Source organism: Sceloporus occidentalis, unplaced genomic scaffold (genome assembly GCF_023333645.1).
Source record: "Sceloporus occidentalis isolate IW3139 unplaced genomic scaffold, rSceOcc1.0.p SCAF_309, whole genome shotgun sequence".
NCBI lineage: Eukaryota > Metazoa > Chordata > Lepidosauria > Squamata > Phrynosomatidae > Sceloporus > Sceloporus occidentalis.
The window spans coordinates 71,889-99,546 of record NW_028317289.1 but is presented as its reverse complement, the minus strand read 5'-3'; the positions used below and the strand labels follow the sequence as shown (position 1 = coordinate 99,546).

The window sequence follows — 27,658 nt, the reverse complement described above, 5'->3', positions numbered from 1 at the left end:
TTGTCATTATTTAAAGATACACTTAATTGAGTCACCTGCATTCAAGCAGGGATATAAACCATAACACACTGGTAGCAAAACCACCAACTGGGAGTCTTATATACGATCACAGTAGGGAGATTAGGAAGGAGTCTGAGCCAAACTGTGTGACCCCCGATTGGGGCAAAAACCCTGAGACTTGGGGGGGCAAATCCTGAGAGCTCCAGCGGAGCCATTGGCCCACCATGCCTTTTACTTATGTGTCCAATGGCCAATCCTGGCTGGGCTTATGGGCACATCGTACCACTCCTTGTAGTTAGACCAGTAACTATAGCATAATAGCACGGACAGAATGGAGCGTATATAAAACGTTTCTATATACTTAAGGAAAGTCGCGCATGTAGCTGCAGGTAGCCCAGGCGTTATTAGCCATCGCTCTATAAACACTCCAATAAACACGTCTGCTTTGCTACTCGGCGTTATGTAAACTCTGATGATAAACACACTTTGCGGTTTGGCCGGCAAGCAGATCGCTGGCCGGGGTAAGAAGCTGCTCCCGATGGCTAATCTTTTTATTCCTTTGCACCGAATCCCACGAGGCTTTACCTGTTCCCACACGGCGCCTAATCCCTCCGTATGATCTGCGGCAAAATGTTTAGATTACGTTTATATGTGTAAGAACGCAGGTCTCGGTGCGGAGCTTTTCATCTGGGCTCGTAAAAATTGACATTGATCTTACGTGGCTTTTAAGTTGGATCTGGAGAGGGGCCGGGGCACGGCCCCCTGTGGTTTCGGGAATTAGTGGAGTATCTACAAGGAGTGCACAGAGCCGTACCCATATGTACACGTTATACGGTACTCCAGGAGAAGACACTCAATCCCTCCATCAAAAGAGAATCGTCAGACCTGACATCAAACCGTAATGGAATCCAGCACTGATAGGGTCATCTTTTAACTCGGGGCAATAAGGGCAGCTGTCCAAGAACGAGACCTAACTTATGGGGCCGCAGCAGCTGTCACTTTTACCCCTGATTACCTGCTTTCTGGACTCTGTACTGTTCACTACCTCTCAGAACTAACATTCATGCTAACACACTCTCAGGGCCGGCCTTAGGGGTGTGCGGCCGCACAGGGCGCCATGGCAACAGGGGCGCCTGCCCGGGACTTAAATTAAAACATCTTTTTTGTTTTGTTTTGGTTTTTTTTAACTTTATTTAAATCCTCAATGTTAAATAAAGGTTTTTTTAACTTTATTTAACATGGAGGATGTTAAATAAAGTTAAAACAACCAAAAAAAACCAATACTTTAATTTAAGTCCCGGGCAGGGGCGCCGAGCGGTTGCTCGTGAAGACTCCGTCGCGGTGCCGGCGTTTCATGCTGAGCACCGAAATATGATGTCATATTCCGGCGCTCAGCTGTGAAGCGTGCACTGCGGCAGAGTGAGAAGACGGACGCCTCCCGCTCCCACCACAGGACTCCACTAGGTAAGTAAGGATAATGAGAAGTAGGGTGAGGGGAAGGCAGTGAGAAGGGGCAGAGGGGGGGGGCAGGATGGCAGTGAGAAGGGGCAGAGGGGAGGAGGCAGTGAGAAGGGGCAGGGGGGGAGGCAGTAAAATGGGGCAGAGGGGGGAGGCAGTGAGATGGGGCAGAGGGGGGAGGCAGTGAGATGGGGCAGAGGGGCAGTGAGATGGGGCAGAGGGGAGGGGAAGGCAGTGAGAAGGGGCAGAGGTGGTAGATAGTGAGAAAGGGGAGTTTTGTGATAAGATTTTTTTCCTTTCCTTTTTTGGGATGGGGGGCACCACAAGAGTAGTCCGCACAGGGCGCCAGAACACTTAAGGCCGGATCTGCACACTCTAACGCCACACATTCATACCCACACACAAATACTCTCAGTCAGTCTCTCTGCCACTTTTCACTCCCCAATGCCCCTCAGAATGTTTGCTGGGTATGAGGGTATCACAGGGCTCTACACCCCTAAAAGCCCCAATATTGTGTATAAAATTAAGGTATTGGTTTAGAAATTAAATTGTGTATATCTAATGTTGTTTACATCATAACAAATGTACTCACATAGACGTTACAATCGGTTACTAAAATGTTGGAATGTGTAAAGTTCCACATTAACCCCAGCTAATTGCCCAGCCATCATTTCAGAGCTTAATACTGTTTTGCAATGGTCGTCTTTAACGTGGAGTGAAAGGGGTAATTGTGTAATTGCGCAAGAAGCAGGAAGTATACACTTACACATACACACTCATCCTACTACACACTTACACATACGCATTCATCCTAATACACACTTATCGTACTACCCACTTACACACTCATCCTTATACACACTTATACATACGCACTCATCCTACTACACACTTACACACTCATCCTACTACACACTTACACATACACACTCATCCTACTACATACTTACACATACACACTCATCTTACTACACACATACACACTCATCCTACTACCCACTTACTCACTCATCCTACTACACACTTACACATACACACTCATCCTGCTACCCACTTACTCATCCTATTACACACTTACACATACACACTCATCCTACTACACACTTACGCATACACACTCATCCTACTACACACTTACACATACACACTCATCCTACTACCCACTTACTCATCCTATTACACACTTACACACTCATCCTAATACACACTTACATGTACACACTCAAGCTAATATACAAACATACATATTCCTGCTAACACAGGCACTTGTAATAGCACACATACACAGGCATACTCACACTCCCTCTAACATACACATTCATGCTAGCACATGCACATTCACTGTTACATACATTTATGCATACTCACTACCTCTATAACTCCCTCGTCTCTCTTCATCTCTCTCATTCTCCCCCCTTTCTCCCTCACTAATTCACTCACTTACCCTGACTCCCACTCCATCATAGCGGTTTTAGTGGGGTGGACAAGTGGTCGCAGGGGTTTCCCAGGCACCCTAGATTGGCGGGCCCAGTCGCAATTGCGACCCCTGCAACAATGATTGGTTGAAAGTTTTTTTCCCTTAAAGAGATTGGCCTTAAACACGATGCATACTTACGCCATGTAATTAAAAAGGCAGTTAGAAGGGGCTCATAGTCACAAAACGATATGCCTACCCTCGAGCATACCGGGGAACTCTTTGGGGTTGACCTGGAGTCTCCGTGTAAAGCACTGCTCCCCTGGGTCTCCAAGTTAGTGTCTTCTTTATCCGGTCATGTGCACTTCCCCTCCCACTTCCCCGCCCACTTATTCTTGTTGGGGGCTAGTATTGCCCAATGCACAACTAGCCTTGCTTCTAGGTAAAGATAACCCCACCCCTTCACAAAACCCTCACCATAATAAGCATACCTGGGAACTTCTGGCCTCCGGCTACCCGGAACCTTCCCTTGCGGGACGCGGCAAGGACTGCCCGCTGACGTCTGCTGGAAACACCCCTAATTCAAGGGAAAATGAAAACCCCGCTCCCACGACCCGGAGGATTCGGGTCTTGACTACAATGTTGCGCAATTTTTTGATTTGCAAATGCAATCTCAGCTAGTTCTAATTATGCAGACGGCACATGCGCGGCCCGCCGTAACAAGGGATATGGCTTTAATGGTAAACTTTCAAGTTGATGTATGTGCCACGGGTATTATTAATGATTTCCTGATTTTTGCCTTAAAAAGTTTAGGTGGGTTATTCATTATGTCAAAGCAACGTATGCATGATATATGAACAGCGAAATAACCCGTCAGGGAAAATCTATAGCATTTTGCGAGGGTTAAACCCATCCTATCTAAATGTTTAAAAAACACATAAAGCCAGATATTTTAGGTTTCCATCACATTTTTTATTACTACTATCAGATGAAAGGATTTTTCTTAAAAATATTAAACTTTTGTTAAAAAACTAACAGTTGTAGTTTTGCCCCATAATATAATGTTTTCAGGCAGCTGATTTCTCGCTCTGTTATCTGATCCCCGATCTACTAGACAAACACTCCTTATCATACTGCCTGTGGGAAAACAATAGAATAGCTCAGTCTTAATCACCCAGCTGGACACTTTGACTAATGAAAGTCTATGGAGGAGCGGACTTCATTAGCATCGTCATAAAGCATCAGCTCAGTGTGGGGAGCCGGGAAAGTCACCCAAAATATCACATGACTGACAGCGACGGCGGCTCCAGGTCTGCAGATAAAGGGAGTTTATTGGGACAAAAAGAGATAACAGGTTTTTGTCACCAACCGACATTACTGTATACAGCGCTGGGGGTTATATTACTGTATACAGCGCTGGGGGTTATTACTGTATACAGCCCTGAGGGGTGTCATATTACTGTATACAGTACTAGGGGTTATATTACTGTATACAGCGCTGGGGGGGTATATTACTGTATACAGCGCTGGGGGGTTCTATTACTGTATATAGCACTGGGGGAGTTATATTACTGTATACAGCCCTGGGGGGGTTATATTACTGTATACAGCGCTGGGGGTTATATTACTGTATACAGTGCTGGGGGGTTATATTACTGTATACAGCGCTGGGGGTTATATTACTGTATACAGCGCTGGGGGTTATATTACTGTATACAGCGCTGGGGGGTTATATTACTGTATACAGCGCTGGGGGTTATATTACTGTATAGAGCGCTGGGGGGTTATATTACTGTATACAATGCTGGGGGTCATTTATTAAGGGGTCAAGGAGAAAAATATTTTGTTCCGTGTTCCGTTTCTCTTTAATGGGAATAATAGTTTTGCGCGTCTCCAATTTATTGTCAATGTTATCAGTATTATAGGCGTTAGAAGACCTCATTGCTTTAACGCAGAAAAAAAAATCTTTTGTGCATCGAATTCCCAGACAGAAGGAGTTCCAGTAGGAGGCTCTAAAGCTGCTGTTCCACCTACTCTGTCAAAATCAACACTTTTGTAACTTGACTGATCAACGACAAAAATAATATTCACTGGAATCCGTAAACCATATGACCATATTCCAAAATGATTCCAATACTTATTTACAGCATTTTTTCTAAAATAATTTACTTTGCAAGAAACTCTGAATTTTGAGTCTTGCGCCAGCTATAAAGCAAATAATAAAAAAAAAATTTACAAAACAATCAGCCAATCAAAAAAGTCAATACAAAAATCACAAAATATTTTTTACGTAAATAATTAGTTTTGGTTTTTTTTAAATGCATTTTTTCTGGGATTAGGTCACTTAAATCTAATTTTTTTTTTTTTATGACATCACCGCCATCTTTCTCTTTTGTTTTCTCTTCTGCCGTTAGATTAGTTATCGGATTAGTTGGTAATATAATCACATTTAAATCCAGTTTGTTAAAGTCGGTATGCTGCAGCCGCGGATTTTTTTTGTCTTTTTTTATTTTTTTTCTTGTATTTTTTTTTTTTTCACATTTTTTAATAGAATTAAAGCGACAGGCAGCCCTTTTCCGTTATGGTTTTAAATGAGCCCTATTTAAACGTGGATTAATGTGCCCTGTCTTCCCCGTTCCAGATGCGACAAGACGCCCACTCGCGGCAGTCACTGTGCATATGGGCCCCGGCGTCCCTGCGGGGTCCTGAGTGGGCGTTGGAATCCATAAAATAAAACCCGGACCTTTGTTTAACACGTACTGGTAACCAGCTGCCCGTACCGGCGACTGTCACTTAAAAATAGCCAAACAAAGCGCGTGTCAAATAAAAGTAATTAGAATGTGACCGCCGGCGACTCGCGCATTACTCCTCCGCCGGACCGCCCTGCCACCGGTCCGTCGAGACGATGGCTGATGTACGTCTACCTTCTAAATTTGATCAAAGTATTGCAGTAGTTAGCAATTTCCCGCTGATTTCATAAATCTTACAAGAAGCCGCTTAGCGTCAGGGAATAACGCGGGAGGAAAGGAGCGCAAACAATCTGTTTCCTCGCCGTGGCGGGGGTCAGGTCCGTGGGTTGGTGTCGGCTCTTCCCAACCTCCTTAAAAATGGATAGTAATGTTTTGGCTTTTTATGATCTAGACCTATAGGGGTAAATATATATATAAATATATATATATATATATATATATATATATATATATACACAGATATATATAGACAAATATAGATATATATAGATATAAAGATATATAAACCAAGTTATATATTAATCATTAGCATGTGCTTCCAAGTTTTTGACAGATTTGGGGGATTATCACATATGAAGCGAACGGACGGGTTTTAAAAAAAAAAAAAAGTCTTCAATCACAGCTTCTTGCAATTGCTACATACGGTGACGCCACATACAGTAGGGCTTCATTTCATAAAGTGAAAAGTTTGGGGTCACTCAGCTGTTTTCATGGAAAACAAGGAAATTTCTAGTTGTAAAACTTAACCCTTTAATGACAAAGCCCATACATGTACGGGCTCAAAACGCATTGTTTTCAATGGATTTAGGGACCGCCCATTGTCCTTAAGGGGTTAAATCAGCGAACACAACTTGCCATTGGAACCCAGGAGTGATGGGAGTGATAAAGGGCCATTGGAGCACAGGAGTGATGGGAGTGATAAAGGGCCATTGGAACACAGGAGTGATGGGAGTGATAAAGGGCCATTGGAACACAGGAGTGATGGGAGTGATAAAGGGCCATTGGAACACAGGAGTGATGGGAGTGATAAAGGGCCATTGGAGCACAGGAGTGATGGGAGTGATAAAGGGCCTCTGTACGCCTATGAAGAGATTCCATAAAAAATCAGCCGTTTCCAGCTACAATAGTCATTTACAACATTAACCCCGTCTGTGCTGGATTTCTGATCCATTTCATGTTCTTTTAATGCACAAAATTTGCTTTTCTTTAAAAAATCAAGCACATTTCTAAGTGACTTCAAACTTTTGAAAGGTAGTTTGTGTTTATATATAAAAGGAAATTTTTGCTATAATGTTGGTTCTACAAGGAAAATAAATAAACATTCTATTAAAATATAAGTTCATATTTTTAATGGAAAGTGTCAGAATGTAGGATTTTGTTAATTTTCCACTATATCTTCTTTTTGCAAGAAACCGGTGGAATTTTTGTACATTTCTTCGCAAACTCTCAGCGCGTTTTACCGGCTCAAACATATAGGCGCCACTGGTTGTAATCCTCAGAGCAGCCAGCAGGGGCAGTGTATTTCACAGCTGGTTACTGACTCCATTCTCTTATTTCATTGGGTCCATTCATTGAAACAATGACCTCAGTAACCCCCGAATCTGTATAGTAGACGTGTCATTTATCATAGTTATGACTGTCAAATTGTGTTTTTACTTAACCAAAAAATTATTGTTATCGAAGATGAAAGGACCAATCGGTTGATGCTCATAAGAATTTTTTCGGAACTCGAAGCCACAAAACCTCTGTCACAGAAAGCGGCCTTTGTGTTTTGTCTTTCTATGGAAATGAAATCTGTCTGTTCTGAATAAGTGATGAATACATCACTTGTGAATGATCAGTCATAGTACATTCCAACATATCTGGAGTAAAACTCTTTGGGCTGGTGTCTGGTGGCATCTCACACTTTTGTGTCTTCCGGGTCGCATCCTTCCATCAAACCCATACATGAAGGAGTTTTCATTGGTGGTCTTGTGTGGCATTTCAGTGCATAGCCTGGTGTTACCTTCTAATTTTGACGCATCTGTTCTTCCTCAGTGAGACGGTTCTCGCTGTGAACTTTGAGTGGGCTATTTTCCTGTTTTGTCTACTCAGCTTGATAGCTGACCTCAAACCTATTCGGCCTCCTCCGACCTTTGAACTTTTGCCTGCCCTAACCCCTTGGCTTGTACTGTACAGCCAAAGTACTGTATCATAGCAATACACAGATAAGGCAAGTAGGGGTTATGGAGTACCCTGACAAATCATACATTGGGAGTGTAGACAATACTGGTGATATTACAAAGCGTGTTCCTCAATGCCAGTGGTTCCCAAGGCACATTAGTAATTATGAAACAAGTCATACAATTCGGATCATTGGTGTGCATTGAGGACTTGGTTAGGAACCATCACTATCCGATGGAAATTAGGTAGCCCCCATTTTAACCACAGTTCCGGCCAATTATTAGTTCATTAAGTATCACACTAGCACACACACTAACCTTTTGACTGCCCCGTTCATGATATCCGTTGGGTTACTTTATTTTGGGTGGTACTTCTTTTGGATGCTCTGCCATGTTTGGTCTTTATACCTACCCAGGAGGCTGTTTGTACTTATATTGCCCTGGTTATTTGTTCCATTAAGGGTTAGTCCATTACCCTCATACTTCGGGATTTAGTCTTGTGGTTGACCCTTCTTTGTGTTAAAGGTTTTGGAAGTGCCTGGTAGTAAGGAGGACGCTAGGACTTAGCACTGAGAAGTAAGGTTTCCTATTTTATTGTGCTGTATTAAGGCTTCCGTTAATCCCCAGACATTTGAGTCTTCTTCATATCACCCCGTCCGTACACCTGCAGTTTTGCTAACATCAGGGTTTTTTTCCCTTCTCTTTTTACCCGGATTAAAATTGATTCCAAATTAAATGGGATTTCTTGGTACTGTGACAGCCCTGCTTTAATTAGCAAAAAAAAATGGGATTTGATTAATTGCAGGAATACCTTAGCTGTCAGAAAACTTGGTTTAATAGAGATTTAATTGATGGTACAGATCTTTGTTGTTTTACTGTGCCCTTTGAAAATGGTTCAAAAATCTGAATTACCGCAAATCTTTTCCAGTGAAAATCCCTGTAAATGCACAGAAACTTTTCAAATAGATTTTTGTGGGGAAAAAAAAATATTATTTTTTTTTGGGAAGTCGGATAATATTTGAACATATGAAATATGAACTAAATATGAAAACTAACTAAAAAAAACAACAAATTTAATTACAAAAAATGTAATTAAAATGTAAACCTTCGGAAAAGTGATTCCAATGAAACATCTTAGAAATATTATTACATATTATTTAGTCCCCGTGTATCCGATCCCATTACCTCCTGCCTCCTTTGGTTCACTACGTCACATATATGTAATAAAGCATAACTTAATCTTAATCCCATAAAAAATAACAGAAATAATTATTCTTAGCATGGGAAATCCCTCATTATTTATTGTTTATTTTGATTATATCATTTATCATTATTGTTGATTCATAAGGGTCGTAAGACACAGGTCTGCCTGGCATGACCATTTCCTAGAGGAAGGATGATTTGTACATTTTTCCTCCCTCCGAGACTACCATTTCTATCAGCAGTCTTCCTCAATGTCAATGGTTATCTCGTCCCCGTGAATTACCATTCATTCCGACCATCGTATGAATCTCTGATAACGAAGAGGGTTCCCAACATAACAAATCAAATGGCAAAATCTCGGAGCCCCTCTCTCTCCTCTGCGAGCCCTCTAGCTCGGTCTCGGTGCCGGCTGGTAATGCTGAGCGCCGGAAGGACAACAGGTTTTCCTTAACCCATTAAGGACAATGCATTGTGAACTCATCCATGTATGGGCTTTGTCGTGAAAGGGGTTAAAACACAAAATGCATGTAATCTAATAGTTTGGTAGATTTTAATTTCCTTTTATATGATTTGTTCCGCTATTTTTTCTTTCAAATACAATGTACATTGCTGTATGTTGGGAGGTTAATCTGTATTTCAGGTAATATTTTGTAAATTTGATTAAAACATATAGATGGCTTTCCTAGTTTCTGTTTCCAGATTGTACATCACTGTAGAATATGGTGGCACCAAATCAATAAATATGAACAACAACATTCAAAAAAAAGATACCCCCATAAAGGGGTTTATGATTCCTTTTATCGGTTTAAAGAAAAAATAATTATTTTATTTTATTTTCAACTCAGATAGTCTTATTCCGTAACAGTCTTTAAGAATGGGTCACATTCCTATGACTAGATTGGCAAGTTCTCCGCTTAAGGCTGATTTCGACCCTCCATCTACTCTATACGCTCGTGCCTCTCCGGCCTCCGTGGTGTATCTTGCCTTTTGTTATCTCCTTGTATCTCTATCTCACGTTTTCAAACCGTGTCTGTGATACTACTGTACCGTCCTGCGAGGCGGGTGCCTTTATATTTTCTTTTAATTATGTGCACGGATGTTACTTTTTCTGTATTGTACTATGATTCCGGTGAATAAAAGTTTTAAATTGTAAAAAAAAAAAAAAAAAAAAAAAAAAAAAGAATGGGTCACATTCCATTATACAATGTTAGTAGATAAAGTGCTTGGTTGTTCCTAAATTTATGTCAAGGCTACCTTATTTTTACAGGTGTCACAGAGGGCAAAGTGGGCAATGCCCATACCTGGGAACTCTTTGGGTTTGACCCAGAGATTTCCTGGTGAAGCACCGGTTCTCCGGGTCAAGACTTAAGTCCTCCGGGTCGCGGGAGCTGGCTCTTGACACGCCCCGCTCCCTGCCCATTTTCCCTTTAAATGGGGGTGTTTCCCACTGAGAGTCACCATCAGCGGGAACGCCCATGACGTCAGCGGGACTTCTCACCGATGTCAGGGGCAGTCCTGACCACGTCCCGCAAGGGAAGGCTCCGGGTAGCCGGAGCCCAGAAGTTCCCAGGTATGGCAATGCCCCGTCTACAAAACTTTTTTACAGCACTAGTTGAGTCCCAGTAGTTGTTAATAAACGTTTTTTGGAATTTCATACCCATAAACATCCTTTATATACAACATCCAGCATCACTTGGAGACATACCAAGACGTGCAAAGAACATCCAACAGTTCATGGGCAGGATAAAATAGTTGACTAGAACCCTTTAAACTCACATGTGGGCAAATCATTCTCACCCATGTGGGCAAATCATTCTCACCCATGTGGGCAAATCATTCTCACCCATTGGTCTCTCAAACAGCGTTAGTTTTAAATACACTTCTAAGTTAGCACCAGGTTCGGAATTTCCGAAGCCTCATTAACCCAAACAATTAAATATTTGATTTGCTAATTATTTTTTTTTAATTAACCAATAAAGCTCTAAGCCTGAAATATTAGCATTATACATGACATGGTGTGGAAGTAGTTGACATATATATAAAATTCACAGCGCTTCTAGATATTGTTGGAAAGAAATCAAATTCAAGCAAAAAATAGAAAAAAAGATCTACTAAAAGTCAAAGTCGTCTTGGTCTATAACTTCCTCTTGTGAATCCTTCTTTGAGGTATTTTCACTTTCCTCAAAGCTTCCTTTGTTGTTGACGTATACTCTGCCAGTAGCTTCATTCTTGTTCATTCCAACAGGGCTTGCGCATGTAGAGTCTCCAGCTTCGTCGTCTGAAGAACTATCTGGGTACATCTGGGCCTGCTTACTGCCGGAACTGTTGGACTGCCCATTAGGTGATGATTCCCCGGTGCTGCCGTTCATGCCCTTAAAGTCTTTGTCTCCATCATCAGCAGAGCCGTTCCGGGTTATGAGTGAATGTTGACCCAAACAAGATTTCTGCAAGCAACAACTTTGACTTCCCTCTGAAGTCTGTTCTTCGTCGTCTTCACTGACATTTCCTTCTTTGTTTCTTTCAGTTGCTTCATTTTCTCCACTGATACTTTTGCTTTCATTGTTTTCTTCTGGTACTTTAGAATCTATACTCAACTGGTCTGGCTCATCTCCGTCCTCTGTGGTACTTTTTTCTTCCTCATCCTCCATAGTGGATTCTAAGTCTTGTTCCACAGTATGACCATCATCTAACTTCGAGGAAGTGGTTTCTTTATCACTACTCTGGGTCTCCTCAAGGTTGCTAGTTGTGTCATTTTCAGTTGGACAATTCACAGTTGAACATTCCTCCTTCTCAACTGTATTGGCATCTTGTTCTTCATCTTCCAAGCCTTCATCCTGTTTTTTCTCTTCTGTTATGTCTTGATATTCTCCTCCTTTGCCCTGAAAATCATCATCGCTGTGATCTTCATTTTCAAACTCTACTGAAGCATGGTCATCAAGACCAATGTCTTCTTGTTCTTCAGCTGAACATTCTGACTTGCCTTGACTCGTCTTATCTCCAAGTCTTGAATGACTTGAAGAGCCTTCTTCATTCTTGCAGTCTCCGCACATGTCTGTGCCACCATGCTCTGCGATTGGTTCACCCATTTCCTTGTTGCGCTCATCCACTTTTGAGTTGATTATTCCTTCATTGGTGACTTCGTTAATCTCTTTCTTCATCTTCAAGATTTGTTGGAGATCAAACGCTCTTATGATTGGGGCATCAGCAACTGCAGCTTTGGGTTTGGATAATTTGAAAGCTCTTTTCTTTATTATACATCTTTCACAGGGACAAAACTCTTCACCATTTGGTTGTCCATTGATTTCATCTCCAAATGATGCACTGAATGTGAGATCTTCCTCATCGGTCTCGCATGAAACATCATTGGTCCAGTTTCCCTTGTTGTCTCCGTTTGCAAGAAGCAAGACTGATCGTTTGCGCATAGTTTGCAGATGTTTTCTCCTCTCTTCTGCTTGTAGAGAAGACTTCCGCCTCGAGCCTTCATCTGGAGGTCTTGGTACTTTCTGCCCTGCTCCCCTCTTTATTTTCTTTAGCTCATTTGCGATACTTCTTTGAATCCTTTCATTCACTTCATCCTTTAGTTCCGCTATCATTTCATCAAGATTCTCATTGTTTTCTAGATTCCATCTAACTTTAAATTCATTCATAGCATCCACGTAGTGAGCCATAAATTCCTTCTCGATTTTCTTCAGCAGTTTTAGTACCCACACTGGATCCGCATCAAACGACTGCTGATCATCGCCCGCCTCGGTTTTTCCATTGGAATCAGCGGAAGAGATGGAATTGGACTGCGTGTCGCCCGGAGAATCGATACAATTTGTTTCTGGTGAGTTAGACACATTTGATTGAGGATTGTTTTCGGCATTGTTAAGATTATTTAGATTATCATTATTGCCAGTTTTTTGCTTAAGACTTCCAATCAATTCATCATCAACATTAGGACAATTGTCATCTAAGTGCTCTGAAACATCATTTGGAAGTTCTCCATCTCTCGCGTTATTGTCTTGATGGTCTATTTTTTTCTCATTCATGTTTTCATCTACATTAGGTGAGTTAGCTTCACCGGGACAAGAAGATTTCTTAGCGTCCGTAGTTGGTTTGAGATCTGTTGTACGCTGTTCATCTTCAGAAAGAGTTTGACGAGATCCATTGCATGCCGTGATGTTATTGATCATTTTCACGTCCATGGTTGCTCCGACCAATATGCTTTCTTCTGCTTTTACCGCCGTCGCGGGACAATCACCGCCAATTACGCTACCATCTCCAGAGCCTCCGAATCCGCTGTTGACATCAACTCCCGAAGATGAACCAGGAGTTACTTCATCTTCCCTGGAGTAATGCTTTCCAGATTTAACATTCTTTTCACATTTCTTAGCTGGGCCTTCTGCCCATAAGGCCTGAAAAATGTTTATCAATTCAGTATACTTGGGTTTGTTGTACTCCTTTGATTTGTCTGAAGGATCTGTTCGGCCATCATCCAGAAGCTGTAGACTATCAAGGCAAGAGATCAAAGCTTTTGCTGAATTGCTGAGCTTTCGTCCCATAACAGGCGACACTTCGGGCAAACTGTTGGACCTGTCAAATTTATGTTCTTGTGACGGGCTTAGCAGTGCTTTCATTATTTGGACAGATGTATTGATGGTAGTTGGGAGAACTTTTTGGTGACAAGTTGGCTTTACAGATGCCTTACAGCAGTCGGCATTGTTTTTTTGCACTTTGTCTGGCGAAGCACGTTCATCCTTTCCTTCTATCTTGACTTTGTCCAGAGCTTTATTAACCTCATTTTGCGTTGGATTGCTAATTTGTGTTTCTACTATACAGTCTTTACTTATTTGCCTTTCTTCTGCTCCTTTGGTAGTTATGGGCTCCATCATCTCACTGTTGGTGTCCTTGGATGCCTTTGCCGGACATTCTTCCACTTCAGAATCAACAACCAACGTTCCCGACGGTATCTTTCTTAGCCATTCGTGAACAACTTCTATTGAGGATGCATTTGGCAATGCAGCTGGAATAAGCTCATCCTGATTTACATGATCTACAGACTCATTGTGGACCTTCTTCTTTGAGGAACTAGTACTGTTTTTCCGACTCTTAGTGTTTGTTACTTCCTCCGTACTTCTGTTCGTGGTATTTTTTAATTTCTTGCAGGTCTCTATACTGTCTTTTGATGCCGAAACACCCTTCGACTCAGGTGTGGAAGACCTTGAGCTTCCCATCTTTTCTGCTATCTCAAAGGTCTTCACCTGGTCACTAGAGACACTGCTACTGGAATGTTTAAACTTTGACAGTCTAAGATTCCTTTTGGCTGGGTGTCCCTTTGGTGGAGAAGGACTGTAAGCACATTCAAACTCAGAGTCCGATGCTTTGCTTGATGTTTTTGCACTTTGATCAACGTTGTTTGGGTCCCCTGTCTGTTTTGTTTCTTTAACGCTACTGTGAGTGGACTCGTGGTCACAGATATCAGAAGAGTCTGAGCGCTTGCTCTTCTTCTCGGAAATAGAGGAAACCCTGGAGCTTATGCTATAAAGCTTGTCGTTTTCAGGACAACTAACGCAATTGTAGTTCGAGCTAATGGACTGCGATTTACCTGATGTTTGTGAGTGAGCAGGACTGGCCGTGTTGTTTTGGGATTTACAGACAGGGTGGCTTTTCTGGGACTCCTCACAATTGTCGGGGCTGTTAGAACTGGGTTGGTCATCTTGTTTGTGACATGGAATAGATTCTGCAACAGACGAGGAAGACTGGAGTGAATGGTTAGATCGTAGAGTCTGTTGACGTTTATCAGCATATGAATTCATATTTGAGTTAATGAAGTTACTTGTTTCTAAATTGACTTCCTCATCGCAAGGTCCAACTCTGCCAGCATCTGGTAATAGGGTTTCACTACCTTCCACTGAAATTGAAGAAGAGGAAACAGAATTACAAGAACGCCGTCTATTCTTCTGTCCACTATTGATTCTTGGTGTCCTCCTTTTATCAGAATGTTTACTCGAACGAGATGATGCTCTTGTTGAAGATTCTTCATCACCATTGCCTGGAGTCGTTGAGGAGTCCAATGCAAGTTCATTACTTTCTTTATTACATTCACTATTCATTTTCTGATGGACTTTAGGTATCTCCGCACATTCGCCACCACCCAAGTCACTGTTTGCACTTGACACTCTTGAAATATTCCTTGTGGGAGTTGAGAGGTCTCCTCTGCCTTGTTGTTTTTCTTCGTCACAGCTTACGTTTGACGTAGGACTTCTTGGATTTGTGCTACTCCTTGTGCTCATCCTTCTATGACATTTCCGAGATGACGACTCAGACATCGCGCTTACTCTTTGGCATTCACCATTGGAACACGGTCTTGGAGATGTTTCAGCCTTGTCTTCAGAACTTCCTGCTCTTACGTTTTTTGATCCACGGAACTTCCCAGGACACTGGTTCGGCAGAGAACACAAACTCTTTGGACTGGGACATGACTTGTTTTGGTATTCTCTGGTACGTCTACACCCGCTTTCCGACACCATATCTACATTTGAGATAACCGACTGAGTGCTACGACACGTACATTGGCTTACAGCAGAATATCGTACCGTTGTCTCTCCACTTCCTCTCGTTTCTGAGTAACTTGAAGACTTGTGAAGAACATGCTCGGTGTATTCCTCGGAAGACATGGTATGGAGGCTGTCTTGATTGCTCCTTAACCTTCGGTGAGATGATGTGCTGGAAGTCGATGATTGAGTTTGCCAAGTGCTTTGCTTGGCGTAATCATCATGTGGGTCAATGTGTAGGGGATTCTTCCAAATATCATACTCCTGGCATTGCATTCCACAATGAGAACAGTACATATCGTCTAACTCGGCATCGTTTAGCTTTGAACTGTAGGACTCCGCATCGCATGGGTAAAAGGAATCGTCTGTCTCGGAGAAATTTTCTGGGTCCATCTGCTTCTTGGTCTCAAGGTCATCTTCGTGGTATAAGTGAAGCTGTTCGCATTTTGCCTTTCCTAGCGTGCTGGATTTTTTAATCTGCGTAGACCACTGAAGGGTTTCTTCGTTTAAAAGACGGAAGCGGACCTTCATCTCCACCGAAAGACTGCCATCTTTGTTGACGTGGACCTTCTTTTCAATGTCGTCGTTGACTAAAGAGTGGGGCGTGTCGTCCGACTTGGCGTGTGGACCTTCGTCGGTGAAGGCTGCAAAGCCATTGCTCACTGGGGACATGTTGAGACCGTTGGGGTAGGATTTGTCTGAGGATAGAGAAAACCTGGTTTTGTTGCTCGAGGCAGACCGGGGATGGATTACGCTTTTCTTCGTTTTCAGCCCAAAGTTTGCTGGACAACGTTGACATTCCATGGAGCAGAAGAGCAGAAAAGAGAAAACAAAAATATATTAATATATTATAAACAGACAAAACATGGCAATTTTGACCCCAAAATTGCACTAATTATCAGGTGTTAGAAAAATATAAAATAACAACCACAACTGCTGTAGAAACCTCAAGACTTATTCAGTCCTTGGCCTTGTCTTATATTCAGAATTGCCTCTCCCATGCATGTTTAACTTCTACCACTTCTGCTGAGAGGTTGTTCCACTTAAGCACAAACGCTTAACCAAACTAATCACATGGCTTGTTGTAATAACATCTGTCACTGGTTAGAGGTCAAAAAGTACAAAAGGCAAACAATCTTTCTTCTTTCCTCTCTGTAACTTTCCCTTAAGCCAGCATCTCATCCTTTAATTAAGCTTAAAGAGCACCTTTAAAGCGTCGGTAAATCAATCTGTGTTTAATTGTGGATCAGAGAAACGTTCTAAAGTCTGGATGTAATGTAAGGAAATTTTACTTTACTGAGACGGTGGTAGATAAGTGGAACAGCCTCCCAGCAGAAGTGGTAGAGGCTAATACAGTGAGGGTATTAAACATGCATGGGATAGACATATGGCTCCTGAATCTAAGACGAGACCAACGACTGATTAAGGTTTGGGTCTTTACAGCAGGAGAAACGGGCAGTGTAAAAGGGCCGAAAGGGGCCGATTTGCGGGGAAGCTCTTTGTGTCTAGAACTGTTTTATTGATTGTGATTCATGATGCCATGATACTCCTAAAACCATCTGGATGATCCATTTGAGTCAATAGAACCACTACTAGAATAATATTAATATTAATAATAATAATAAATATATTTATATTTTTTTTAAATCCAAGAAGTTGCTTCGCTCTTCCTCGGGAGACATAAAAGTTGCTTCGGTAATTCCTTGTCCATATACGCTTCCCCGAGTTCTCACGCCGCTCTCTGCCTTCCCTCTCGACTCTGCCCGCTTTGAAGTCCCGAATCACAAGCTGAAGCCTGTCTGAGATCAAACGGCGTTTCGCGGACCCCTGGATTACCCCGATGATGGTAAGAGTGAAAGGGATAACCGGTGAGGCGATGGTACGGCTGCATTAAGCGCCCCGAGAGTTAATTCGGCATCGCAGCCCGCAGACCTGACCTTGTAACCTGTCAATCATCCCTGAATTGTTTATGTAGCTCGTGGTTTTTATTGCGGAACATTAGGAAGAAAATTGCAGGTTGTTTGGAAATCAGCGCTTTGATGAACTTGCATTTATATACTTTTTTTTCCTGGGGAATAGCGTGTTTCCGCCGAATTGCAGTTTGCCTTTTTGGGGCGTAAAAGTCTGAGTTTCTTCAAAGTAAAAGGAATTAACATTTTAATCCGTGCCCAAATATTACTTGAAAGAAGAAGCTTCCTTTCCAGAATTAATCGTATGCTTTATTTCAAAGTAATTTGGATTATTTATTTTAATTTTTTTTTAATTAATTTTTAATAATTTTATGTTCTCTCTCCCTGAAGATTTATCTAATTTAATTTTAAATGTAATTATTTAATTTAATTTACGTTGAGGAGAATATTCATTATATTTAGGAAAAAAATATAGCAGGAAATAGCAATAATAGTAAAATTCTATGAATTCACCATTTTTCTTGTTGTCCATGACCTCGCTGGTGATGCCGGGATGGGATCGGAGTCCGGGCAGCTTCTCGGGGGAACCTTTCCTTGCGTTGTCAATTTGGATGGGTTTAAAGGGCTCTCGACCCACGCAAATCAGTATGGCGGGCGACTGAAGCACCCCCTGCATGTTTTCAATCTGCAAAATAATTAATAATAATTAATTCTGCAATTATATGAATATGGGCATATTCAATATTATTTAATAACCAGCATCTTCCATATTTTTAATAGCCTGGGCGGTACTTTAACCCATGCCAAGCGGGACTATTAACTGCCAGCCTGGGATTGTAGGAATGATAGTTTATTATTACTGTATACGGTAATAGCTGGGAGGCTGTTCCACCTATCTACTACCCTCCCGGTACAGAAAACATCTGAGTGAGTTCTCTTTATCCAAGAGAAATAATGGAATAAAAACAAACAAAAGGAGAAAAGACCCAGATCCAGCTCCTTTCCGATTGGGGGTCCTACCCTTTTTTTAATCCGTTATAAAATAATATGACTTTTAAGAAGCGTTTTGTAAACTGGTTTTATTTATTTGCTTACAACACTTTTTCTTTGATCTTAATTTCCTAGATAAACCCATTAAAGGCTTATCCACCACCTTACAGTAAACATCCAGGAGGGACCTCGTCTGAGACCAGATGGCACGGCGGGCGCTCCTGGTGCGCTACAAATCATAAAATTCTCCCCTTTCCTTTATTGATATTCCAGATTAACCATTAAAAAAGGAAACAATGTAATTTAGAAACATATCTGGCAGCAGATCAGCCCCGTTCGGCCCGTCGGGTCTGCATGTTTTTCCTGCTGTAAAGACTCAGACCTTTATTAGCCTACACCACTTCTGCTGGGTGGCTGTTCCACTTATCTATCACTCCCTCCTTAACGTTCATTACATCTAAACCTCTGACCCTCTAGTGTTAGATTCTGGCCTCCTGTTGTCACATTTCTCCTTATCTATTGAAATGTCTCTCCCTCCCATCCCCCTCTCTCTCTTTTCTCCACCGAAGCCCGACACATTGAGACCCCTCAGTCTTTCCTGATAATTTGATCCTGCAAACTGTTCCCCAATTTAGTCGCCCTCCTCTGAACTCTCTCCAGAATGTCACTACCCCCCCCCCCCCAGATGGGGGTCTCCAGAACGGTCCCCAATGTTTCCCATGGTGGTTATTCCAGAAATCGCAACCTGCTTTCTGTGCTCTTGCACCCAACAAGCTTAATTCTAGCTTTCATGTATTTTATTACACATGGTGGTATAGAAGACGTATATTTAAGGGGGTTGTGGCCCTAGAGGGCTATGGCTGCTGTGCCAGCTAAGCCCAGATCTCCAAAGGGCAAATGGACCAGTTACAAGGAAGATCGTAGACCTCCCCAAATGGCCCATTGAGCCCTATAGGGTGTTGTGCCCCTGGAAATGTGGCAGATGATCTCTTGCCCCCTGGGCCTAGACCAAGACTCTGAAACTATTTCCATTCTTCTGGGGTTCCGTAGAATATGGAATTTTGCCCCAAGTTCTCTGATCGCGAGATAAGGGGGTGACATCCTTTCTAACCCACGACTTTGGAACCTACTACCGATTGAGAAGAAGAAGGAGAATTCTCTGCTTTACCGATACACCTTACCTGGGAACCACCAAGCTCCATTGACGGGGCCGATGTCGTCAGTGGCTGGGGCCAGTGACTTTGTGGGGGGGCTAGCCTAATAGAATGTCTATAGGGGTGGGGAAATGATCACGGACGGGAGTGGGGTGAATCGAAACGCCCCTCCTGCTACCTGGAGATTTCAGGCCATGACCCAGAAACCCTGAGGAGCTGTGCTTCATCCAAAGTCCCCGGGCAAAAGCGATGAGCTTCCAGGTATGCTGGTTAAGATCTCAGAGAGGGACTGTCCCATCTAATGAGGGATACTGGGGAAGTATGCGGTATAATAGTCAACAATGCGCTTACCCTTCTACCGTCCACAGTGTAGAGCCTCCTGACGCTATACTGCAGGAGATCAGACGCGTCCTCAATGAACGCTTTAAAGCTGCGCGCGTTCCTGCGGTTCAGGACTATGGAACGTCTAACGGATGGGTCTCCATTTTTCACCAAAGTGATTTTTTTCCGTAGCTTTGGAGCCTGCGGGATATCAGCGGCGCGGTGGTCGTCATCCACGTCCTCTTGTTGACCGTGCCTTCGAGCACTAATGGGGCGTTGTGGTCGATGGACACCCATTTTGCGCCCCGATCCACCGAGGTCGATGGGTTGGACGTATTTTTTATCAGAGCAAATGTAGCTGCCGCCGTCCTTCAGCTGTTCCAGTCTGTTGATGCTATGAGTCCCCCGCGGTGTGGTGATTGTCCTTACGCCGAATGGCAATGGGACTCGGTTGGAGAGATCGTCCATGAGCGCGCTGAAACTCTTGAAGCTACGCCGGTTGATGGCCATTTTGACTCCGCCGAATTGGGGATCTCCGCTCTTAAAAAAAGTTATCCTCTTGGCTGGGGTGACTTCGCTGACGGCTTGAGGTCGTGGCACGGCGGGCAAGGACTGTTCTGGACTGAAGGGAGCAGCCATAGACCTCTCCGCGGCGGTTGGGTTCATTGTGCTTGGTTATCGGGAGCTGGAATTAAAGCAGAGAAGGGTTTATTGCACAATGGGCAAGCGTGATACAAAAATAGTGATGTTAGGAAACACAAACAGTATCATTAACAGCTCCGACAACAGGAACCAGGAATGAATCCAAAATATTTCAAGTGGTGCTTGTGGCCTCCAAAAACATGAATCAACAGAAGGTGAGAAAGGGGCCCATGTGATGTGTAAAAAAAAAGTGCTATTTGGTAAAATTCATGTTATGTGCCATGGTTAAGGGTTTCAAGAAATAACATTTCCCATCCATCACACGCATCCAAGTCTGCCCCACTCGCTGGAGAAGATCACTCGTGGGTTGACCATCTATGATGTACTCCTCACTGTTTAGTGAATACATTTTCATTCCACATTCTGAAATTCTAACCCGATGAAGACTAGTGTGGGGGGGTTTCACAAGCGTTCGAGTTGTGCCAACAAGCGGCGCAGAGCAGCTCAGTTCCTTTGAAAAATGTGTCTATCAGCGGAGCGTCCACCACTTTGACCCTCAAGATGAATTTGTTTTCCATCAAACTGGGATGAGGTGAGTGGATCCAGAGCTTCTCAAACTTCTCAATACCGTGATTGCTCAGTCCTCGGTCTCGTCTTAGATTCAGGAGCCGTATGCCTATCCCCGTGCGTGTTTCATACCCTCACTGTATTACCCTCTACCACCTCTGCTGGGAGGCTTCTCCACTTATCTACCACCCTCCGAGTAAAGTAAATAAATCGAATTGGATATTTTAAGTTTAGCCACACGTTTTCAGCGGGCACTTTTTATATTCCACTCCCTTCTACGTTCACATCTGCCGTCTATAAAAGTAAAATCCCAGCTGTTATCCATGCTGCACCTGTCACAGGGGTATGAGGCTTAGCGAGGATTATCACGGCTCAGGGGAGCAGAACGAGCCATCACAAGGTGATAGAGCCCTGCTTAGGAGTCCTTTGAATTCCGCTGCACATTAGGCGTGTGCCGGAGCACGTTCTGGGAAAAGAAGTCTTTTTTTCTTTAACTTCATTTTCTTAAATCTCCTATCCACCTAAAAACCAAATGAATGTTTAGGGAGCTTCAGGCTGCCAAGGATTGGCCTTGATCGACCACGTGGTCCCTCTAAGGATTAAAAAATAAATAAATGGGAAAAAAAGAAAACCATGTCAAAGAGGTGTATTTTTTTTAAAACGTGTTTATTATGTAAGTAATTATATATTATAATTGTATAAATTATAATAAATATAAAATTATATCTATATATAATTTTATATTTCTAATTTATATATTATATATCTATATATTTATAATAATTTATATTATATCTATATATAATTATATATTTATTATATATATATATATATAAATTAATATTTATAATGTATATATTATATATATATTTATAATAATATATATATACCATATATATAATTTTATATTTGTTAAATATATATATACCGGTAATTTTATATTTAACATATATATAATTTTATATTTGTTATAATTTATATATGTTATTTTATATAATTGATCTGTGCTTTGTTTGTTCTTTGTTTCCATAAACCATATATGAATAATAAAATGGTTATAATAAAACATACTACATATATTATTAATATCTTTAATTATTTCTACTTTATTTTTATGCATCACTTCATAAGCGGTGGGGTTTTTTTTGCAGCTATTAAAAAACAGCTAAAGACTGTCCCAAATTTAACGAGACTGATGCCAAACTTCTCTGTGTTTTTCTTTTGGTGAAAAAAAAATCTACCTTAAATTATTAGCCACCGCTGCCAAATCTTTATTAATCATTTACCCTGAGGAACTTCCGATTTCCAAATTGTGTAAAAAAAAATGTTCACTTGAGAGAGATTACTACTATAAAAAATGGAAAATAAAATATATTTTTTGTGGAAAATGGATAAATAAAAGGTATGAGGTTTTTTTTGTTTTTTTTAATCTCCAGACAATGACGTAGTGACCTTGCTAAGGACGTATTTAATCGACAAACGTGGAATCAGCAAAAAAACTATTAATAGTATTTTTTTTTGTATTCTTTTAATAGAATTTTAGATTATTTGATTCTATTTTATTTGATTTTTTTTTAAATAAAGAACCCCTACAAATTTTCAAATTTTGATCGGAAATCTATTCCATTTTTACCACTTTTTGATGAATTTGACTTATGCACATAATTGTTAACTCTTTCACGATCCTGACAGTAGATCATTTCCAAGGGCATCAGGAGAAGCCCACAGGCAGGAGCAAGTTGCCCCAAACATCCTATTCTCCAAATCTGTGCCAGAAATATAAAAAAAAATATATATTACATTTCCTAAAACGTCCCGCTTCAGAATAACAAATAAATAATAATAATAAAGTGTCAGCAAGAGGTGGGACTGCGGACCCTGCCCCGGGTGCCGAGATCCGTAGTGACGTCTTTAGACTTTTTTTTGTTGTTCTCCAATGTTCCGCAAAGTTAAATTCCATTACTTTTATATAATTTTTAATACCTTTGGTGGTTTTTTTATTTATTTTACGTATATTTTAGTTTTTTTATTAGTGTATATATTATATAGATTTAATTTTGTATTTATTAGAGTTCTGTTATATTCTTTCTATTCTTACCGGATATATATAGAAATATGATGAAAATCTAGAATCTTGTAATCATGGTTCTATGATTATCTCTTTGTTCTTCTTCCCCTTTGTTGCCTACCTTACCTCGCGTAAAAACGCCAATATTTTATTTTTTCTTAATAATTTTTCTTCATAATTATCACAAATAGGGGCGTTTTAATGCCGCGTAACAAGACAGCGAAGGGCTGCTTTGTGGCAGAAGAAATATTTGCAGTAGTTAGGATCAAATCACAGGGATAGGGAGGTGACCAGGCAAAATATTTCATTATTTTGTTGCCATAGCAGCAGAAAAAAATTAGATCTGGTTAGTTTTTCCCGGTTAACACGTTTGTGTACTCTGTTAAGTCTGGGTAGGCTAGTGCCGGTAAAGGACAAGCCGGTAAATGATCCTTATTTAGTAGAGGTCACATTAATCTGTGAGAAGCCACAGAGCCTAATACTTCCTCTGTGAAAGCTGCCTGTGGCTACTAAGCTCCCTGCAGCGAAGCCAGTAGGCTCTGGACAGTCTTAATGTTATCTTTCCTCTATTCCCTTCACAGTTGACCGCTCGCGAAAGATATCTATAATATAATGCGCAACCACACATTACAGTACTTTACTGAGAGGGTGGTAGATAAGTGGAACAGCCTCCCAGCAGAAGTGGTAGAGGGTAATACAGTGAGGGTATTAAACATGCATGGGACAGACGAGACCAACGACTGATTGAGGTTTGAGTCTTCACAGCGGGACGGGCGATTAGATGGGGAAACTATTGTCAGTTGCCCCTTTGCCCCTGTGGGAGTTACTAGACGTGTATTACAATGCCCATGGTGGGGGGGGGGTTGTACAAATAACATTGTCCCCTGATTAGGTTTTTTTTTCACCTTTTTGTCCCCAGAATTGTTCCTTGACCCTCCTAAAAAGTCTATTTTTAACCCCTTATGAACCAAGGCTTTTTTTAAACGCCACTGGGATTAAACTAATATCAGGAGGGCACACAAATAGTGCCAGGGTTTCCATGAGGGCCGGTACTAGGGACAGTTGAGTAACCCATTCATAAGGGGATATTAAAGGGTTAATATTTCATGAGTCTCAGGGTCCATTTTACACTCTTTGGGGGGGTTTTTTATTCTTGAATGCTTATATTTCTACTGGGTGAAATTCAAGACTTTCGGAAAACTTTTAAAAAAATGTAAATGTAAATTTTCTTTTCATTTTATTGCTATATTAATATATAGTTAGTATTACTATATTTTTTTTTTTTACAGACTCCAGAGATTTTGGTTGTAACCCGTTCATTCCTCTAAAATTTTCAGATCACACTTTTATCTAGATTTTTTCTACTGTGGGAGGTTCTAGACTTTAAAAAACTTTTCGAAAAATGTAAATTTAAATTTTCTTTTCAATTTTAAAAATGTATTTTCAATGTTTTTTTTTTCTTGTTTTGCAGACACCAGGGATTTCTCTTGTAAATAATCCATTCCTCTTAAAACTTCAGTTTTTATACTGGGTGGGGAAATTTTTTACAAAGTCTAAATATAAATTTCAAGCACAAGGCATAATAAAATTTTCTATTATTTTTTTCAATTTTTTTTTTATTTCATTTTTTTTTTTTTTAAACGCTAGGGATTTTGCTTGTAACCGGTACATTCCTCTTAGGGCCACTTAGGGCCACTTTTATTTGGGGGGAGTGGTTATGGGCGTGGCCAAGGGGCAGGACAAATTATTCTACTAATTCATAGCTATTCATGCAGCGTTTATTAGAATGTTTTTTTCTCCCCATCATTTAATAGATAAAGCCGTTTCTATACACATTATTGGGGCTTTTAGAGGAGAAATAGAGTTACCCGTAAATAATGTATTAGAAACGGTAAAAATCTAATAATTTAATCATTTATGTGTTTTTTATATGGGTCTGTTTATTGTGTATAATAATATCGTTTAAAATTTCGGGGAATCGTTATCCCCCACTTTTTTTAACCCTTTGCTGCAGAATATGATGGCGCTATATAAATAAATACGTAATACTGCAGCCCTGCTGAGCATCTTTGCCTTCCTCCTGCAACTCTCCATCATCCACCTGTCAGTCCCACAATCCTTTAAAACGGATAGTAAGTGCCGCGCGGGGGATGGCGGAGCAGGAGCCGACTGCTGGGGGGGGGGGGGGGCTGGCAGCGGAGATAAACCAGTAGCCGGTCCATTCAATGCGCCCCCCCCATTTATAAAGTGACTCGCTGGCGGGATAGCAGAGCAGCCGCACTTTACAATTGTATTATTATTTACTGTTTTATATAGCGCCATCGTATTCCGTAGCGCTGTACCCACGTAGCACGTGGCCGGTGGCCAAACACCACAAGGCCCGATCTGCTGCTATGGGAGCTCTCAGGGTTTTTGCCCCAATCTCAGGGTGAAGGGGCAGATTCCCAGGGTCTGGAGCTGACTCCTTCCTATTCTCCCCTCTGGGATCTTATAAAAGACTCCCAGTTGGTGCGTTTGCTCCCGGTAATATATTATGGTCGATCTCCCTGCTTGGATGCAGGTGACTCAAGTAAGTGTATCTTTAAATAATGCCAGGTCACGGTTTCCATGATGACTGGTATTAGAAGGGTTAATAATTTAAGGGTCTCGGGGGCAGCTCATTTAGGTATGTGTTCCTTTCAGCCAACGGCCCACTGGGCATTCGCTCTTGGTGCTTTTCTTTAGTGCAGCAAGGAAGAAGATGCAAAGGATCTCAGAGGTCTCTTGTTCAGATGGGTTGAACGTTTCTGAAGAAGAGACCTCTGAGGTCCTGAAAGCAATGGCAATAATTGTTGCGCTCGTCACATGATCGTTACATGTGTATTCCGTGTCCTGTTGAGTCAGGTTTCCAGCGCTAATCTCCCCACACGAGGCACGCTAATAAGGTCAGCTACTCCTGAAGATTAGGGTCACATTATTGTCACAGCAGCGGAACGCCCTGATGTGACGCCAGCGTTTAACCCTTTCACAACTGCTCTCAATCAATGAACCTCGAATAAACAAAAAAATGAACATTTATTAACACAAAACCCAATAGAAGAATAGAAACATAGAATACAATAGCCTCTACCACTTCCACTGAGAGGCTGCTCCATTTATACACCACTCTTTCAACGACGACTTCCACTGAGAGGCTGCTCCATTTATACACCACTCTTTCAACGACGACTTCCACTGAGAGGCTGCTCCATTTATACACCACTCTTTCAACGACGACTTCCACTGAGAGGCTGCTCCATTTATACACCACTCTTTCAACGACGACTTCCACTGAGAGGCTGCTCCATTTATACACCACTCTTTCAACGACGACTTCCACTGAGAGGCTGCTCCATTTATACACCACTCTTTCAACGACGACTTCCACTGAGAGGCTGCTCCATTTATACACCACTCTTTCAACAAACTTTATTTCCGAGTCTCCAGAAAAACTCATCCTAAAGGCAGGAAGGCCGCATAACAAATACAACATTTCACTAAAGCTGCGGTTCCATTTGTGCACGAAGACACATTTTGAAAAATAAACACGGGCTATTAAATGGCTAATTTAAAAAGCGTCAGGGCCCCGGACGGTCATCTGGTACTCCGGGCGTCTGATTGGGCGATACGGCCCGCGGGCCAATAGCTGGATATGCACGGCTGAGAGCTACACAAGCACGGCCACGCGAGTCCACGGCCAATCAGGGCCTGCCTGCACCCCTCCCCCGCACTGGGTGCCGCGAGGGTCTCAGATTCATTATGATGAGCGTTTAATGGCTTTATTGATAAGAATCGTCATACTCTATAAACCGGATGCATTGTAACCGCGTCTCAGTCCTGAAGAACAAGGACCTGCAGGGGACTCCAGCTTAGATCCGGCGAGCCTCAGGTCCGGTCCGAGACGAAATGTCTAATGCCCCCACAACATGTCGTGCGAACGGTAGAGAAGACCCCTTTGCTGGTAGAGAAGACCTCTTTGCTGGTAGAGAGGACCTCTTTGCTGGTAGAGAGGACCCCTTTGCTGGTAGAGAGGACCTCTTTGCTGGTAGAGAAGACCCCTTTGCTGGTAGAGAAGACCTCTTTGCTGGTAGAGAAGACCCCTTTGCTGGTAGAGAAGACCTCTTTGCTGGTAGAGAAGACCCCTTTGCTGGTAGAGAGGACCCCTTTGCTGGTAGAGAGGACCCCTTTGCTGGTAGAGAAGACCTCTTTGCTGGTAGAGAAGACCCCTTTGCTGGTAGAGAAGACCCCTTTGCTGGTAGAGAAGACCCCTTTGCTGGCATAGAGGACCCCTTTGCTGGTAGAGAAGACCCCTTTGCTGGTAGAGAAGACCTCTTTGCCGGTAGAGAAGATCCGTTCCCCCGTCTTAGAGTCAGGAGACGTTTCAATGAACCTCTACCTCTTCTCAGTTTAGTCCAGGAGGCGCCCGGCAGCTGCCTCGGATGCCTCGTCCGGTGACCGGTCCAGC

General features: G+C 42.0%; 1 protein-coding gene across 1 annotated transcript; it reads right to left on the bottom strand.

Moving 5' to 3' along the window:
• Positions 1 to 11,098: 11,098 nt before the first annotated feature.
• LOC149274931 (retinitis pigmentosa 1-like 1 protein) lies at positions 11,099 to 20,564 on the bottom strand. Its single transcript, XM_089505080.1, has 4 exons — positions 19,929 to 20,564; positions 17,947 to 18,118; positions 15,475 to 16,305; positions 11,099 to 14,709 (listed from the first exon to the last, which is right to left on the bottom strand). Exons 1-4 carry the CDS (start codon positions 20,562 to 20,564, stop codon positions 11,099 to 11,101), a joined length of 5,250 nt encoding a protein of 1,749 aa, XP_089361206.1.
• Positions 20,565 to 27,658: the final 7,094 nt, after the last annotated feature.